This window comes from Pseudopodoces humilis, chromosome 5 (assembly GCF_049639895.1).
Source record: "Pseudopodoces humilis isolate 2021_Gansu_Grassland_sample_001 chromosome 5, ASM4963989v1, whole genome shotgun sequence".
NCBI classification, from domain to species: domain Eukaryota; kingdom Metazoa; phylum Chordata; class Aves; order Passeriformes; family Paridae; genus Pseudopodoces; species Pseudopodoces humilis.
In genome coordinates, this window is record NC_142204.1 from 69,688,935 (window position 1) to 69,706,542 (window position 17,608).

Consider the following 17,608-nt stretch of genomic DNA (forward strand, 5'->3'; position numbering starts at 1 on the left):
ACTGAGGGTTCACTGGATGCCCTCATCCAAATCATCAGTAAAGTCAGATCAGGCCTGACACTGATCCCTGGGGGACGCTGCTTGCAGCCAGACGCCAGCTGGATGTGGCACTGTTCACCAACACTCTCTGGGCCTGGACATCCAGATAGTTCCTGACCCAGCCAACAGAGCACCCCTCCAAGCTGTGGGCTGATGGCTTTTGCAGGACAATGCCATGGGAGATTGTGCCAAAGGCTTTGTTGAAGTCCAGGTAGACACATCCACAGCCTCCCCCCTCATCTACTAGGCCATCATCTGGTCATCAAAGGAGATCAGGCTCTCTAGGCAGGACCTGCCTTTCCTAAACCTCTGCTGGCTGGGACCTTGGTTATCCTGAATGTGCTGTGTGATCACACAGGACAATCTGCTCCATAACCCTTCTGGGAAGCAAGGTCAGATGGAAGTGCTTATAGCTTCTCCTTCCAGGCCTGTTTGCGGATGGGTGTCACAATGGGCAAACTCCAGCCATCCAGGACTTCCCCAGTCACCCAGCACTGGTTAGAACTGATGGAAAGCAGCACTCCTCATATATGAAATAAGGCAGAATCCAAGCTGATCCTTTACTGTGTTGGGCTTCCCATGTATTTCACAAGCTTGCTGTGGATGGCAGGGCATTTCTGATTACTGTCAAGGGTAAAGGTCCTGGGAAAAGCCTGGCAAGTTGATAGAGGCGGCACTGGTGGGGTTGATGTGTTGGTTTTGCACAGCCTGGGTTTTGGTAGTCACAGAGGTGGCTTCTGTGAGAAGCTGCTGGAAGCTTCTACAGTGTCTGGCAGATCCAGTCCCTAATGGCTCTGAAGATGGACATGCTTCTGGCCACAGTTGGGCCAATTAGAGCTGTTGGTAACACCTCTCCAATAACATCTTTAAGAAGAAAATAAAAACAAAGTGGGGTCTGCAGTTTTAATTCCAGCCAGAGAAGAGGAGGAGGTGAGAGCATGTGAGGGAAACGACATGGGGACACCAGGGTCAGTGGAGAAGGTGAGAGAAGAGGTGCTTCAGGCCCCGGAGCCGAGAGTCCACTGCAGGCTGTGGCAAAGATCATGTGGAAGCAGCAGTGCCCTGCAGACCACAAGGATCCACAGGGGATGCAGAGTTCCTCCTGCAGCCCATGGGGGAGCAGGTGGATGCCTGGAGGAGACTGTGATCTAGTGGAAGATATGGTGAAGAGAGGGGGTGCCCTGCTCCCAGGCTGGAGCAGGATTGCACCCTGTGGAAGTGTGGCTCATGCTGCAGCAGTTTTGGGAGGCCTGTGTGCCTGTGGGAGGGACTCACATTGCAGCAGTTTTGTCAGGACTGCTGCTAGTGAGAGCGGAGTCATGCTGGAGAAGTTCAAGGAGAGCTGCCTCCTGTGGGAAGGACCCCACAGTGCATTAGAGGAGGGACTCCTCTCCCTGAGAATTTGAAGAAAACCTTGGGTGATGAACTGACCAAATCCCCCCAACTCTGTCTCCCTGTGCTGTTGGTGGGAAAAAGGCAAGGGTTGGGGAAAGAAAAGGTGTTCTTTTTTTTTTAAAGAGGTACTTTACTTCTCATTATCCTCCTTTGATTTTGCTAATAATGAACTCACTTTCTATCTCTAACTTGAATGTGTTTTTCCCTTGGAGTATTTTCCCCCAGTCCTCATCTCAGCTCATGAAGCCTTCATTAATTTATTTTTCTCTCCTCTGTCCAGACATGGCATGGGAGGGTGAGTGGGCAGCTTTTGTGGCTGCCTGGTACTTGCCAGTGTCAAACCACAACAGTTGGTCAAGCAGCCAGTGGTTCCATAGCTGGGAATAGAGGGCAGTGGACATGGGATGAGCAGTGGTGAGGATGAGTGTGGTCTCAAGCCCCAGCAGGTGTGCAGAGGTGGGTGAGCAAGTCAGAGGGAGCCCCCTGAGGTACAGCAGAGGTGTGTGCAGATGTGCCTCAGCCTGAAATTGCACTGATGCTTTCATCCCATCAGGGGCTGTGTCAGCATTTGATCCCAGAGAAAAAAAACATGCAGGCAGAGGACCTGGGATCTCAGGAGCTATTCAGCAAAGGGGGTGAGAGTGATGTTCTCACTTTGTTCTCCTAAAAGGCCAAATCTTCTCCTCGGTCTCGGTGCAGCCCAGCTGGCACAAGGCAGGGCTCTTGCTGCTCTGCCCATGGCAGCTGGAGGTAACAGGAGCAGAACTCCCTGGTGCTGCCAGGCAGTGCCCCGTGTCTGTGCTGGGATCTGGTTCCCTGTGCTCAGGTGTCCAGAGCCCCCAGAGCTGCCCCTGGGGAATGGGCTTGGCCTCTGGCTGCTGGCCCAGGTGGGGGTGGGTATTGCCCAGGGTTCTGCAGCACATCAGCCAGCCCCAGTGGGGCTCTCCAGACCTCAGGGCAGCTGCAGTGGCCCGGGGTGTGTCTCCTTATGCAGCTGAGGCCAGCCTGGAGCTCTGCTGGCTGCGGTCAGAGCTGGGACACAGCACACCTGGAGACACCTGCATGGGGCTGCCTCACTCTGCACCTCCACCAGAACCTATGTTTTAGTGCAGCCCCCAAACAGCTTGGTCCCCGCTGCACAATGAGACCCAGCATGATGATGGACAACAGCTCCTGAGCTGAGAAGTGCAGTCCCAAGTTGTCACCTCTGAAAGTGACACAGCTTGTATGAGCCGTTGGCATCCTGGCCCACTTTGTTCATTCCCTTTCACAGGAGAATAACTGGTGTCTGATGCTGACACTTGTGTGGCTGTCATGGCATCCTCAATTTGCATTTGGACACACAATGTCCTGTGAGGATGCTCTGGACACTGTGACATTACCGCTGGTGGTAGAAATCTCAGTGAGGAGCAACCAGTGGTTTATATAAATGTGACTCTGCAATCCAGCACTGCAAGAAATAACTTTTATTGTAAGCTCTTGCAAACTAAATGATGTGGCACACACTGATCTTTTACAACCATTGAATACATTTCCCCAAATCAGTTTCCCATCAATCTGCAGAAAAGCTTCAGAAGCAGAGCAGAGATTGAAGGTATCCAAGCAGTGCATCACAGGGATTTAGCTTTGGCTGCTCAAAGCTTTCTCTGTATCTGATGCCAAAGCCTGCCTGTCTGATACAACAGCTGCTGCTCTCAAGGCACACTTTCAAAAGCAAGCAAACAAAAGCATGTCCCAGGATCACATCATCACTGAATTGTTGGGGTTTGGAGGGACTTCTCCAGATCTTCTAGTCCAGACTCCAGGCTCAAGCAGGATCAGCTAGAGCAGGTTTTCAGGACCATGTATTGTTGAGGTTTGAGTATTGTGAGACATGGAGATCTCCAGACAAGATCTCTGGGCAGCCTGAGGTGCCCTGGTCACACAGCCTTGCTAAGGAGGTGAGGGACAAGTCAGCTGCACACTCTCGTGGACAGCTAAGGGGGAGAGGAGTCGTTCCTGAGAGCTCTGTCCTGAGACGGGCAGCAGAGCAAAGCAGTTGGAAGCTCTGCCCACATCTTTGTGCCTTTGAGCAGAGGAGGAGATGCCCTGAGGGACAGAACTGGAAACACACCAGAGAATGAAGCAGCACAGACGCTGCACAGAACATTTGTCCCCCTCTACTCTGCTCTGCTGAGACCCCACCTGCAGTGCTGCCTCCAGCTCTGGGCCCACAGCACAAGAAGGATATGGAGCTCTTGCAGTGGAGTCCAGTGGGGGTCATGCAGGTACTCCGATGACTGGGGGCGTGTCTGCTCTGGAGAGAGGGTGAGAGAGCTGGGGATGTTCAGCCTGGAGAAGAGTCCCAAGAGTGCAGTACCTAAAGGGTCTCTAAGAGGGCTGGAGAGGGTCTTTGGACAAGGGCATGGAGTGACAGGACAAGAGGGAATGGTTTCACACTGATAGAGGGCAGGGTTAGATGGGATATTATAAAGAAGCAAATCACTGTGAGCAGGCTGTGGTAGGAGTAAAAGTTACCCAGTGATATTTTGAATGCCCCGTCCCTGGAAGCTTTCACGGCCAGGCTGGGGAGGGCTTGGAACAACCTGGTGTAGTGGAAGGTGTCCCTGGCCATGGCAGGCAGGTCAGAATGAGATGCTATTCAAAGCTTTAAGGTCCCATCAAAATCAACCCATTCAGTGATTCTGTGATTCTGTCATTCTCTGATTCTGTGACATGTGGGAAAAGCCACTGAGCCTTTTCCATCAAGCATGTGAGGCTTACTGCCGGGGACAGGCATTGTTGAACAGAGTAACACTTCTCCCCTTGTAGAGTGTGGCCAACATGTTCTCCAGGTCCCCCAGACTGACTTTCTTCAACCTGTTCTTGTTGTTCTCAGCAATGACCCCCCAAGTCTTGGAGGGCTGTGTTCCCACCAGGCAGCAGGCAGCTGACCAGATGTGGCTGGGCACATTAACCCTTCCACCAGCAATGTAGGTGTTCCCAGGCACAGCTCCCGTGATGACGTACGTGGTTGTACAGCCCTGGCTCATTTGGGGCATCGTTTTAGACTCGTATTTGCTCCACTTGTCATTGTTGAGGTTTTCGTCCTGGGGCACTATGTTGGTCAGGGTGAAGGTAGCTGTCTTGTTCTCTTTACTATCCATATGGCCACAGGCTGCCATATGGCCACGGGTCAAACCAGTTATTTTCTCGTAGTCCACAAGGACAGCCTGGCTCTTTTTGATTTCCTCTAAGGTGAACCTGTGAAGTTGCTCTATGAGGACTACTTCTCTTTCCATGTTCTGAAGTTCATTTTCACTTATCAGCTGGACAGGGAAAGAGAATGAAGTGTTAGAATGGAGGAATACCGGAGAAAATTTCTCTGGAGCTGAAATCTGTGATGGGCAAGATTCGATCTTTTGTCATATCAATAAATGAAAATGTATGAATCTGAGAAAATCATAGACAAGCCCTTCCTGCATGAATGCAAGAGCTTTAAAGAGAAAGCAGCTCAGAATCTGACTGGTCTCATTTTGATTTGTGACCTTTGTGGTCTGTTTTGCAGCCTGTGCTGGGAGCACGGATGGATGCATGAGACAAGGAGCATTTTCTGCTCCTTGGATTGAAAGGTGACTTTGGTGACACATGTTCCCTGACAAATCTGCTTCCCTTTCCTTCTGTCTCCACACCCCAAATCTGCCCAGGGCTCTCTCTGGACGCCCTCCTGACACACTGCGATTCTGTGATTCTATGATTCTGTGATTCTTTTGTGTTGTTGCTACAAGAGTACCCCACTTGTGGAACACCAGAGGTTGACTCCTCTAACTCCATACACCGGGAAATGTGCCAGGAAATCAGTCCTGGCACTGAGGTTTCCCTGGGAGGGTGACAGTTCATTCATGGATGAACTTTTTTTCCTCAGTAAGCAAAAAGGTCTCAGTGTAAATGGAATCTGTTACAGCAGAGCTAAGAATGTATCTCAGAGCAGAACTGGGCCAGGGAGGGTTTTCTGCAGCATCACTGAAAAGAAGTTACAAATTGGAGAGATAGCTGTAACCTTAAAGGAGTCCTAGGGAAACTAAATACTTGAAAAGGGCCTCTGGAGAAAGTTAACAAATCAAAGAAATTTTGAGTGTCCTGGGTCCAAGGTCCAGGAGGAAATGGCAGGTAAGATAGGGCTTGGAGTATGCTGATCTGGAGGCAAGTGGCCTGGCCTATGCAGGGGAGTTGAATGGAAATGAAATTTAAAGTTCTTTCCAACACTAACCATTCTATGATTCCACAGAAAGAGAGAATGTGGAGGCTGCAGTGGTGCAAGACCAGATTATTTGCTCAAGTTCCTATGCTTAATAAGAAGAAAGGATTATTTTTTTTCGTAACTTTAACATCTCTTTGTTCATCTTTAGAGAAACATAGTTACCCTTCCTCTGGAGTAGGGCATGTGTCTTCCTTCTCTGCTCACCTTCCCCCAAATGCCATCCTGCTACTCTGTCCTTAGCAATGGCAGGAATTGCCTCTTTTCCTCTTCTGCAATTGGCCTGGCCTGTCTTACTGAAGTTTGTCTGAAAGACATTGGTGAGGACTCTGTAGCTTGTGGAGTTCTGTCAGTCTGCTGGATCCTTCTGGATCTTTGTGCCTGAGCCAAAGGTGCTCAGGGGTCACTGCCCATGCATGGAGATCACACCCTTCTGACTCGACTGACACTGATGCTCCTCACTTTCCACTGCCTGAAATGTCACTCCAGAAATCCCTCCACAGTCAACCTGACCCTTGCGTCTCCGGTACCTGAGCCTGCCGAGTATTTGTCCCTGGGCCATCTCACCCCTTTTTGAGATTCTCCTCACTTCTCTCACACCACTCACAAAGCCTGTTTAACTCTTCACTGGGAGCAGATAAGCTCTGTCAGGGATGTAGAACAGCTCAGGGCAAAGTGGGGATCATATCTAAGCAGGACTGTTGGTCCCTCAAGTTTAGCCTCTCTTGGATGCCTTTTCCCCATGACTTGGTCACCCACCACAGCAGGGCACAGGGAGGGGAATCATTTGACTTCTTCATGTAATGGGAAGTAATCTGCTTTGCTGTTCCTGTCAGGTCAAGGCAGAAAACTGGTCACCTTTGGGATATGCTTCATCTCATCCTCCTGCTGATGTGTCAGATGCATCAGAAGAATCATGTGGTGCAGGTGTTTGAAGTTGAATGAGAAAATTCCCACCCAGTTGTCTGTTTGCATGTGTGTAGTGGGGTGTTAGGAAATAGAAGTGGCAATTTAGATGCTGCAGCTCATCTCTGAGTGGCTGGGTGGTGATGTGCTGTAAGACAAACACTCACCTGGGGCTCCACATACCAATATTTATGAGGTCTTTTGGCAGGTCCAGGCTGGTATTTGTAAGCAGAGTACACTGGAATTCTCCTGTCTCTGTCGTACAGGGTGGCATAGTGATAGGAGTCACTGTAGCGTTGACAGATCCAGGCTGGGTTCTGTGGGTGCAGGGCATCATTTGGGGTGGTTCCTGCATAGAAAAACTCAGGACAATCTTCAAAGGACTTCACCACCTCACTGTGTCCCAGCCAGAGGCAGCTCGCCAACACCTGCAGCAGCAGCAGCCCCAGCATGGTGCGCGGATTTCAGTGAAGGGCTCTTGCTCCCCTGGAAGGCAAATGCAGAGGGACATTCAGCTTGGAGAGAGTTGGTCATGGCCTGGAGCCTTTCTGTGCAGGGGGCCAGAGCTGGCAGAGGAGGGCATTATGAGAGACCAGGAAAGAAGTAATTTCTGTCTTCCTAGATATGGAAAAGTCACAAGGGCAGTGAGGGTGAAACCTAAAACAGGGTTTAGGTGCCCAGAGACGGCAGCAGTGGGAGAAGTCAGCCTGTATGAGATAGGAGCCAAACCCTCCAGGAGTGTAATCAGCTGTCACAGCAAAGTTATCTTGCAAGTGATGCACAGCCCTGGGACAAGGTCACCTTTTCCCACCTCCCTCCTGCTCTGAGCACCTTCCCACAGCAGACACCTGCAGCTGGGCACGGACTCTGCTCAGTCCCCTGCAATGCTGAGCTGGGCTGTAATCTCAAGGGGCATTGGGTAGGGAAGAACAGCGATGCTGCACTTCCTACATGTCTCTGGCTCCATCCAGGTTCACACAGACATGCAGCTCTTCCAGCCAGACCCACTACTGAAGCCCAAATGATCCATTTGGGGTCCTGCCTCTCAGCTGACATTGGTCAATGGGTGTCCTGCTGCTCACCTTGCATTTCCACCTTATCCAACCCCAGCCTCTGAACTTGCAGACACATGGAGAGAGCAAATGAAGGGGCCAAGCAGATGGCAGCAGCAAGCATGAGGGATGACACCTCCATCTTATCAGCACAATGCTGCTGCAGTGCAAGCACTGAGGGACAGCTCTTCCTGTGGTTGCTTGGGATTCCTGCTGATGCCCGTCTTCAGCTTTGATGATTGATTTTCCTGTGCAGTCAAAGGCACCGTTGCAGGAATTTCCTGGACAGCCCAATGTTCCATTTTGTCTTTCTCAGTGCTGATGTGATTTTCAGCAGTCAGTGAGATCATTGCTTTATGAGAAAACTGCTGAAAAGCTCCCTGGGATGCTGGCAAGCAAGCAAGGGGCTTTGTCTCCTTTCAGAGGCAGCACAGGTTTGGGATAGCAGGGATGCTTGCATTTGCATTGCCAGACACTCAGTGGAATGATTTGATATCATCAGCATTTGGAATAAGGCAGCTAGGACAGGCAGATAAAAGGGTCTCCCTTTTTCAGCCCTGGATCAAGAAGGTGGTGACCAATGAGCTGGAAACTGAGAACTGGGACTACAAGTAGGGACTTTTCCCAGTACTCTGTAGAACATGCCCATAGCTGCCCCAGCTCAAGCAGAGAAGTATCTGAAAAGGCCTTTTGCATAACCCACTGCATGAGATTATAATTTATCTAACTTAATATCTAACTTAGGAGATATATAATACAGAAACCATCCTGCTGTGGGAAAGAGCGACACAGGAGTCTGCTTGCAGCCCCAAAGTGGCAGAGGACTCTCAAATGCCTCTGCTGCAGTCCCAGACTGTTTTTATTTATATGCTCTCCAATAGGCAGAGCTGTCTACTGTCTACAGAGCTGTTCCCCAGCAGGGTTTAGAGTGAATTTTCCTAGGAGCTCAGACAGCACCTCTGTTTGTCCAGCGTTTTTTGCAAGGTCACGACTGGAGTTTTGGTACTCGATAATCTCCCCCTTCCTTCTTATTGAACAGTTTGATGTTAATTTTACAGGTGACTTGGCTTGAAATTCTTTCCCAAATCATTCCTTCTGTCCTTGCCCTCCTGACTGACAGAAAATACTCAACTGCTGCAAAATTCAGTGCATGCATAGGCTTGGATTTCTCCTTGGAGCTCAGCAGCTCCAGTTTAGGCTTTATCTATATATATTTATTCCAAAGCTCAGGAAAGACTTTGAATATTGGAGTCAAAGGTGAGAAAGGAACAAGAGCTTACCTTGAAGCAGAGAAGCTCAGAACAGGCAGCTGAACTGTTCCTTCTGTCTTCTCCCTGGAGAAAGGACTGTTTGAATCTTCAGGAGTGCCACTGCAATATATACCCAGTCATAAATTCACCCCTTAAAAGGGAATTCCACAGAAAAGAGAAGGTTTTCTATTTTTAATCTGGAGGTTTGTTCACACCCACACCGAAATGTGTTGACAATTGGTTTTATAGTTTCCTCAGAAATTCTCCCTATTTTGATGACTTGCAGCATGGTATGTTGGGATCAGTCAAATATTTACCCAGTCATGAATTTCCCCTTCCTTATAAACAGAATTCCACAGAAAAGAGAAGTTTTCTATTTTTATTTAGGAGAGTTTGTTCATACCCTCACTGAAATGGGTTGGTATCTGTTACGGTTTCCTCAGAATTTCTCTCAAATTTGCTGACTTGCAGCATGGTATGCCAGGATCAGTTAACAGGGTCTGGTGACTTCCTTGTCCATTTAATCAATCACACCGGCTGCAGCTGCTCCTGCTGCAGCACCTACACGTGCCTCTGTTCCCAACAGAACATCTCTGGTGACATTAGATGGACTGGTCTGTCTCTGAGTGCACTCAGGTATTCCCAGTCTGTTCTTCTGCAGCCTCACATAACATCATTCCTATGGCCAGGCTACACCTATTCCCTTGCCTGATTGCCATGGCCTTGTAACAGCTTCATCCCAGCAGCCTGGGAAGGAGAAGGCTCAGGGGATACCTCAGGGCACCTGCCAGTACTTTGGGAGTCTACAGGAGAGCTGCAAGAGAGACTTTGTGACAAGGGCATGGAGTTGATGCGGGGGCTGGGGTCCGAGTTAATTTTCTTGACAGTGGCAGGTATGGGGCTGTGTTTTGGAGTTCTGCTGAACACAGAGTTGGTAACACAGAGATACTTTTGTTATTGCTGAGCAGAGCTGTCACAGAGCCAAGGCCTTTTCTGCTTTTTGTACTTCTAGGCTGGCAAGGGGGCTGGGGGTACTTGGGAGGTTGGGAGGAGACACAGCCAGGACAGGTGACCCCAACTGAGCAGAGGGATATTCCATGTGACATCATGTTGAGTATAGAAAGTGAGTGGAAGGAGGAGGAAGGAGGGGACATTTGGAGTGGTGGGTTTTGCCTTCCCAGGTTACTGTTGGGTGGGATGGGGCCCTGCTCTCCTGTAGGTGGCTGAACACCTTTCTATCCATGGGAAATGGTGAAAGAATTCCTTGATGTGCTTGGCTTGTGTGCACAGCTTTTGCTTTTCCTGTTAAACTATCTTTATCTCCACCCAGCAGTTTTCCAACTTTTCCTTTTGCAGTTCTCTCCCTGGTCGTGGTGGCCGGGGAGTGAGGGAGCGGCTGCGTGGGGCGTGGCTGCTGCCTGAGGTTAAAGCACGACATTAGGACAAGGTGAAAGGGCTTGAAATGGAAGGAATGTAGGTTTAGATTGGATATTAGGAAAATGTTTGTCACTGTGGAAGTGGTGAAGCCCCAGCAGAGGGTGCCCACAGAAGCTGAGACTGCCCTATCCCTGGAAGTGTCCATGGCCAGGTTGGACAGGGCTTGGAGCAACCTGGGATAGTGGAAGGTGTCCCTGCCCATGGGAGGGCATGGAACTAGCTGGTCATTAAGGTCCTTTCCAACCCAAAATGTTCTGTGTTTCAATGATCATTCGCTCACTCAAAACTAAGCTGGACTCATTTTCTTCCATTTCCAAAAGTCCAGGAATAATAGAATGATGAGTTGGTTGCTACAATCAGAAATATCCAGGAAAGTGTGTGAGACCAAGGTTTGTTTAAATAAACTGGTTGAGTCATGTGGTTCCTTTTGTCTCTGTTAACTTGGTACTGATGTCTGAAAGAAAGTGGGGTTTAGACAGAATAAGGGAGAAGGCCAGTAAGAAGCAGATCTGGTGGAGGTGGGGGAAATTCCTTCTATCTGATGAGATCCATCTGACATAACAAAGCAGGGCCCAGCAGTGTCACATCATTAGCAGGGACCATAAACCATCAAAGACCCCCAACCGAAGTGTCCCCCAACTCCACAGTGCAGCATGACACAGGGGAAAACACCCAGGGGAAAAGTGGGGCAATCCCATATATCCTGAACTCACAGAACCTGCTGAACTCTTTGTTTTGCTGGCCCCCAGCCCCAAAGGATCACGACTGAGGACATCGAACTTGCAAATGTCATTGCTGGAGCCATGGGGATATCTTCCATGAGCTGTTGGCTCCTGGCCAACTTGGGTCATTCCCTTTCACAGGAGAATAACTGGTGTCTGATGCTGACACTTGTGTGGCTGTCATGGCATCCTCAATTTGCATTTGGACACCCAGTGTCCTGTGAGGATGCTCTGGACACTGTGACATTACCGCTGGTGGTAGAAATCTCAGTGAGGAGCAACCAGTGGTTTATATAAATGTGACTCTGCAATCCAGCACTGCAAGAAATAACTTTTATTGTAAGCTCTTGCAAACTAAATGATGTGGCACACACTGATCTTTTACAACCATTGAATACATTTCCCCAAATCAGTTTCCCATCAATCTGCAGAAAAGCTTCAGAAGCAGAGCAGAGATTGAAGGTATCCAAGCAGTGCATCACAGGGATTTAGCTTTGGCTGCTCAAAGCTTTCTCTGTATCTGATGCCAAAGCCTGCCTGTCTGATACAACAGCTGCTGCTCTCAAGGCACACTTTCAAAAGCAAGCAAACAAAAGCATGTCCCAGGATCACATCATCACTGAATTGTTGGGGTTTGGAGGGACTTCTCCAGATCTTCTAGTCCAGACTCCAGGCTCAAGCAGGATCAGCTAGAGCAGGTTGTCAGGACCATGTATTGTTGAGGTTTGAGTATTGTGAGACATGGAAATCTCCAGACAAGATCTCTGGGCAGCCTGAGGTGCCCTGGTCACACAGCCTTGCTAAGGAGGTGAGGGACAAGTCAGCTGCACACTCTCGTGGACAGCTAAGGGGGAGAGGAGTCGTTCCTGAGAGCTCTGTCCTGAGATGGGCAGCAGAGCAAAGCAGTTGGAAGCTCTGCCCACATCTTTGTGCCTTTGAGCAGAGGAGGAGATGCCCTGAGGGACAGAACTGGAAACACACCAGAGAATGAAGCAGCACAGACGCTGCACAGAACATTTGTCCCCCTCTACTCTGCTCTGCTGAGACCCCACCTGCAGTGCTGCCTCCAGCTCTGGGCCCACAGCACAAGAAGGATATGGAGCTCTTGCAGTGGAGTCCAGTGGGGGTCATGCAGGTGCTCCGATGACTGGGGGCGTGTCTGCTCTGGAGAGAGGGTGAGAGAGCTGGGGATGTTCAGCCTGGAGAAGAGTCCCAAGAGTGCAGTACCTAAAGGGTCTCTAAGAGGGCTGGAGAGGGTCTTTGGACAAGGGCATGGAGTGACAGGACAAGAGGGAATGGTTTCACACTGATGGAGGGCAGGGTTAGATGGGATATTATAAAGAAGCAAATCACTGTGAGCAGGCTGTGGTAGGAGTAAAAGTTACCCAGTGATATTTTGATTGCCCCATCCCTGGAAGCATTCAAGGCCAGGCTGGGGAGGGCTTGGAACAACCTGGTGTAGTGGAAGGTGTCCCTGGCCATGGCAGGCAGGTCAGAATGAGATGCTATTCAAAGCTTTAAGGTCCCATCAAAATCAACCCATTCAGTGATTCTGTGATTCTGTCATTCTGTGATTCTGTGACATGTGGGAAAAGCCACTGAGCCTTTTCCATCAAGCATGTGAGGCTTACTGCCGGGGACAGGCATTGTTGAACAGAGTAACACTTCTCCCCTTGTAGAGTGTGGCCAACATGTTCTCCAGGTCCCCCAGACTGACTTTCTTCAACCTGTTCTTGTTGTTCTCAGCAATGACCGCCCAAGTCTTGGAGGGCTGTGTTCCCACCAGGCAGCAGGCAGCTGACCAGATGTGGCTGGGCACATTAACCCTTCCACCAGCAATGTAGGTGTTCCCAGGCACAGCTCCCGTGATGACGTACGTGGTTGTACAGCCCTGGCTCATTTGGGGCATCGTTTTAGACTCGTATTTGCTCCACTTGTCATTGTTGAGGTTTTCGTCCTGGGGCACTATGTTGGTCAGGGTGAAGGTAGCTGTCTTGCTCTCTTTGCTATCCATATGGCTACAGGCTGCCATATGGCCACGGGTCAAACCAGTTATTTTGTTGTAGTCCTCAAGGACAGCTTGGCTCTCTTTGATTTCCTCTAAGGTGAACCTGTGAAGTTGCTCTATGAGGACTACTTCTCTTTCCATGTTCTGAAGTTCATTTTCACTTATCAGCTGGACAGGGAAAGAGAATGAAGTGTTAGAATGGAGGAATACCGGAGAAAATTTCTCTGGAGCTGAAATCTGTGATGGGCAAGATTCGATCTTTTGTCATGTCAGTGAATGAAAATGTATGAATCTGAGAAAAATCAAAGACAAGCCCTTCCTGCATGAATGCAAGAGCTTTAAAGAGAAAGCAGCTCAGAATCTGACTGGTCTCATTTTGATTTGTGACCTTTGTGGTCTGTTTTGCAGCCTGTGCTGGGAGCACGGATGGATGCATGAGACAAGGAGCATTTTCTGCTCCTTGGATTGAAAGGTGACTTTGGTGACACACGTTCCCTGACAAATCTGCTTCCCTTTCCTTCTGTCTCCACACCCCAAATCTGCCCAGGGCTCTCTCTGGACGCCCTCCTGACACACTGGGATTCTGTGATTCTATGATTCTGTGATTCTTTTGTGTTGTTGCTACAAGAGTACCCCACTTGTGGAACACCAGAGGTTGACTCCTCTAACTCCATACACCGGGAAATGTGCCAGGAAATCAGTCCTGGCACTGAGGTTTCCCTGGGAGGGTGACAGTTCATTCATGGATGAACTTTTTTTCCTCAGTAAGCAAAAAGGTCTCAGTGTAAATGGAATCTGTTACAGCAGAGCTAAGAATGTATCTCAGAGCAGAACTGGGCCAGGGAGGGTTTTCTGCAGCATCACTGAAAAGAAGTTACAAATTGGAGAGATAGCTGTAACCTTAAAGGAATCCTGGGGAAAATAAATACTTGAAAAGGATCTCTGGAGAAAGGTAACAAACCAAAGATATTTTGAGTGGCCTGGGTCCAAGGTCCAGGAGGAAATGGCAGGTGAGATAGGGCTTGGAGTATGCTGATCTGGAGGCAAGTCGCCTGGCCCATGCAGGGGAGTTCAATGGAAATGAAATTTAAAGTTCTTTCCAACACTAACCATTCTATGATTCCACAGAAAGAGAGAATGTGGAGGCTGCAGTGGTACAGGACCAGATTATTTGCTCAAGTTCCTATGCTTAATAAGAAGAAAGGATTATTTTTTCTCGTAACTTTAACATCTCTTTGTTCATCTTTAGAGAAACATATTAAGCCTTCCTCTGGAGTAGGGCATGTGTCTTCCTTCTCTGCTCTCCTTCCCCCAAATGCCATCCTGCTACTCTGTCCTTAGCAATGGCAGAAATTGCCTCTTTTCCTCTCCTGCAATTGGCCTGGTCTGTCTTACTGAAGTTTCTCTGAAAGACATTGGTGAGGACTCTGTAGCTTGTGGAGTTCTGTCAGTCTGCTGGATCCTTCTGGATCTTTGTGCCTGAGCCAAAGGTGCTCAGGGGTCACTGCCCATGCATGGAGATCACACCCTTCTGACTCGACTGACACTGATGCTCCTCACATTCCACTCTCTGAAATGTCACTCCAGAAATCCCTCCACAGTCAACCTGACCCTTGAATCTCCAGTGCCTGAGCCTGCCATGGCTTTGTCTCTGGGCCATCTCACCCCCTTTGAGTTTCTCCTCACTTCTCTCACACCACTCACAAAGCCTGTTTAACTCTTCACTGGGAGCAGATAAGCTCTGTCAGGGATGTAGAACAGCTCAGGGCAAAGTGGGGATCATATCTAAGCAGGACTGTTGGTCCCTCAAGTTTAGCCTCTCTTGGATGCCTTTTCCCCATGACTTGGTCACCCACCACAGCAGGGCACAGGGAGGGGAATCATTTCACTTTTTCATGTAATGGGAAGTAATCTGCTTTGCTGTTCCTGTCAGGTCAAGGCAGAAAACTGGTCACCTTTGGGATATGCTTCATCTCATCCTCCTGCTGATGTGTCAGATGCATCAGAAGAATCATGTGGTGCAGGTGTTTGAAGTTGAATGAGAAAATTCCCACCCAGTTGTCTGTTTGCATGTGTGTAGTGGGGTGTTAGGAAATAGAAGTGGCAATTTAGATGCTGCAGCTCATCTCTGAGTGGCTGGGTGGTGATGTGCTGTAAGACAAACACTCACCTGGGGCTCGACATACCAATACTTATGAGGTCTTTTGGCAGGTCCAGGCTGGTATTTGTAAGCAGAGTACACTGGAATTCTCCTGTCTCTGTCGTACAGGGTGGCATAGTGATAGGAGTCGTTGTAGCGTTGACAGATCCAGGCTGGGTTCTGTGGGTGCAGGGCATCATTTGGGGTGGTTCCTGCATAGAAAAACTCAGGACAATCTTCAAAGGACTTCACCACCTCACTGTGTCCCAGCCAGAGGCAGCTCGCCAACACCTGCAGCAGCAGCAGCCCCAGCATGGTGCGCGGATTTCAGTGAAGGGCTCTTGCTCCCCTGGAAGGCAAATGCAGAGGGACATTCAGCTTGGAGAGAGTTGGTCATGGCCTGGAGCCTTTCTGTGCAGGGGGCCAGGGCTGGCAGAGGAGGGCATTATGAGAGACCAGGAAAGAAGTAATTTCTGTCTTCCTAGATATGGAAAAGTCACAAGGGCAGTGAGGGTGAAACCTAAAACAGGGTTTAGGTGCCCAGAGACAGCAGCAGTGGGAGAAGTCAGCCTGTACGAGATAGGAGCCAAACCCTCCAGGAGTGTAATCAGCTGTCACAGCAAAGTTATCTTGCAAGTGATGCACAGCCCTGGGACAAGGTCACCTTTTCCCACCTCCCTCCTGCTCTGAGCACCTTCCCACAGCAGACACCTGCAGCTGGGCACGGACTCTGCTCAGTCCCCTGCAATGCTGAGCTGGGCTGTAATCTCAAGGGGCATTGGGTAGGGAAGAACAGCGATGCTGCACTTCCTACATGTCTCTGGCTCCATCCAGGTTCACACAGACATGCAGCTCTTCCAGCCAGACCCACTACTGAAGCCCAAATGATCCATTTGGGGTCCTGCCTCTCAGCTGACATTGGTCAATGGGTGTCCTGCTGCTCACCTTGCATTTCCACCTTATCCAACCCCAGCCTCTGAACTTGCAGACACATGGAGAGAGCAAATGAAGGGGCCAAGCAGATGGTAGCAGCAAGCATGAGGGATGACACCTCCATCTTATCAGCACAATGCTGCTGCAGTGCAAGCACTGAGGGACAGCTCTTCCTGTGGTTGCTTGGGATTCCTGCTGATGCCCGTCTTCAGCTTTGATGATTGATTTTCCTGTGCAGTCAAAGGCACCGTTGCAGGAATTTCCTGGACAGCCCAATGTTCCATTTTGTCTTTCTCAGTGCTGATGTGATTTTCAGCAGTCAGTGAGATCATTGCTTTATGAGAAAACTGCTGAAAAGCTCCCTGGGATGCTGGCAAGCAAGCAAGGGGCTTTGTCTCCTTTCAGAGGCAGCACAGGTTTGGGATAGCAGGGATGCTTGCATTTGCATTGCCAGACACTCAGTGGAATGATTTGATATCATCAGCATTTGGAATAAGGCAGCTAGGACAGGCAGATAAAAGGGTCTCTCTTTTTCAGCCTTGGATCAAGAAGGTGGTGACCAATGAGCTTGAAACTGAGAACTGGGACTACAAGTAGGGACTTTTCCCAGTACTCTGTAGAACATGCCCATAGCTGCCCCAGCTCAAGCAGAGAAGTGTCTGAAAAGGCCTTTTGCATAACCCACTGCATGAGATTAAAATTTATCTAACTTAATATCTAAGTTAAGAGATATCTAATACAGAAACCATCCTGCTGTGGGAAAGAGCAACACAGGAGTCTGCCTGCAGACCCAAAGTGGCAGAGGACTCTCAAATGCCTCTGCTGCAGTCCCAGACAGTTTTTATTTATATGCTCTCCATGTAGGCAGAGCTGTCTAGCGTCTACAGAGCTGTTCCCCAGCAGGGTTTAGAGTGAATTTTCCTAGGAGCTCAGACAGCACCTCTGTTTGTCCAGCGTTTTTTGCAAGGTCACGACTGGAGTTTTGGTACTCGATAATCTCCCCCTTCCTTCTTATTGAACAGTTTGATGTTAATTTTACAGGTGACTTGGCTTGAAATTCTTTCCCAAATCATTCCTTCTGTCCTTGCCCTCCTGACTGACAGAAAATACTCAACTGCTGCAAAATTCAGTGCATGCATAGGCTTGGATTTCTCCTTGGAGCTCAGCAGCTCCAGTTTAGGCTTTATCTATATATATTTATTCCAAAACTCAGGAAAGACTTTGAATATTGGAGTCAAAGGTGAGAAAGGAACAAGAGCTTACCTTGAAGCAGAGAAGCTCAGAACAGGCAGCTGAACTGTTCCTTCTGTCTTCTCCCTGGAGAAAGGACTGTTTGAATCTTCAGGAGTGCCACTGCAATATATACCCAGTCATAAATTCATCCCTTAAAAGGGAATTCCATAGAAAAGAGAAGGTTTTCTATTTTTAATCTGGAGGTTTGTTCACACCCACACCAAAATGTGTTGACAATTGGTTTTATAGTTTCCTC

General features: G+C 49.1%; 2 protein-coding genes across 2 annotated transcripts; both read right to left on the reverse strand.

Annotated features, from left to right (window-relative positions):
* Nucleotides 1-2,882: 2,882 nt before the first annotated feature.
* Nucleotides 2,883-9,124, reverse strand: LOC148184377 (endonuclease domain-containing 1 protein-like). Its single transcript, XM_088055717.1, has 3 exons — nucleotides 8,910-9,124; nucleotides 6,745-7,063; nucleotides 2,883-4,742 (listed from the first exon to the last, which is right to left on the reverse strand). The coding sequence occupies exons 2-3, from the start codon at nucleotides 7,027-7,029 to the stop codon at nucleotides 4,194-4,196; spliced, it is 834 nt and encodes a 277-aa protein (XP_087911843.1). The 5' UTR covers nucleotides 7,030-7,063; nucleotides 8,910-9,124; the 3' UTR covers nucleotides 2,883-4,193.
* A 2,230-nt stretch (nucleotides 9,125-11,354) lies between these two features.
* LOC102109387 (endonuclease domain-containing 1 protein-like) lies at nucleotides 11,355-17,521 on the reverse strand. Its single transcript, XM_088055719.1, has 3 exons — nucleotides 17,383-17,521; nucleotides 15,217-15,535; nucleotides 11,355-13,214 (listed from the first exon to the last, which is right to left on the reverse strand). The coding sequence occupies exons 2-3, from the start codon at nucleotides 15,499-15,501 to the stop codon at nucleotides 12,666-12,668; spliced, it is 834 nt and encodes a 277-aa protein (XP_087911845.1). The 5' UTR covers nucleotides 15,502-15,535; nucleotides 17,383-17,521; the 3' UTR covers nucleotides 11,355-12,665.
* Nucleotides 17,522-17,608: the final 87 nt, after the last annotated feature.

What these genes read in the sequence shown, in the direction of transcription:
- LOC148184377 (XM_088055717.1), bottom strand. Translation starts at nt 7,029, where the DNA reads ATGCTGGGGCTGCTGCTGCTGCAGGTGTTGGCGAGCTGCCTCTGGCTG. An exon ending in ATTGGTATGTGGAGCCCCAG is followed by an intron (nt 4,743 to 6,744) that starts GTGAGTGTTTGT and finishes TTCCCTGTCCAG; the next exon opens with CTGATAAGTGAAAATGAACT.
- LOC102109387 (XM_088055719.1), bottom strand. Translation starts at nt 15,501, where the DNA reads ATGCTGGGGCTGCTGCTGCTGCAGGTGTTGGCGAGCTGCCTCTGGCTG. An exon ending in ATTGGTATGTCGAGCCCCAG is followed by an intron (nt 13,215 to 15,216) that starts GTGAGTGTTTGT and finishes TTCCCTGTCCAG; the next exon opens with CTGATAAGTGAAAATGAACT.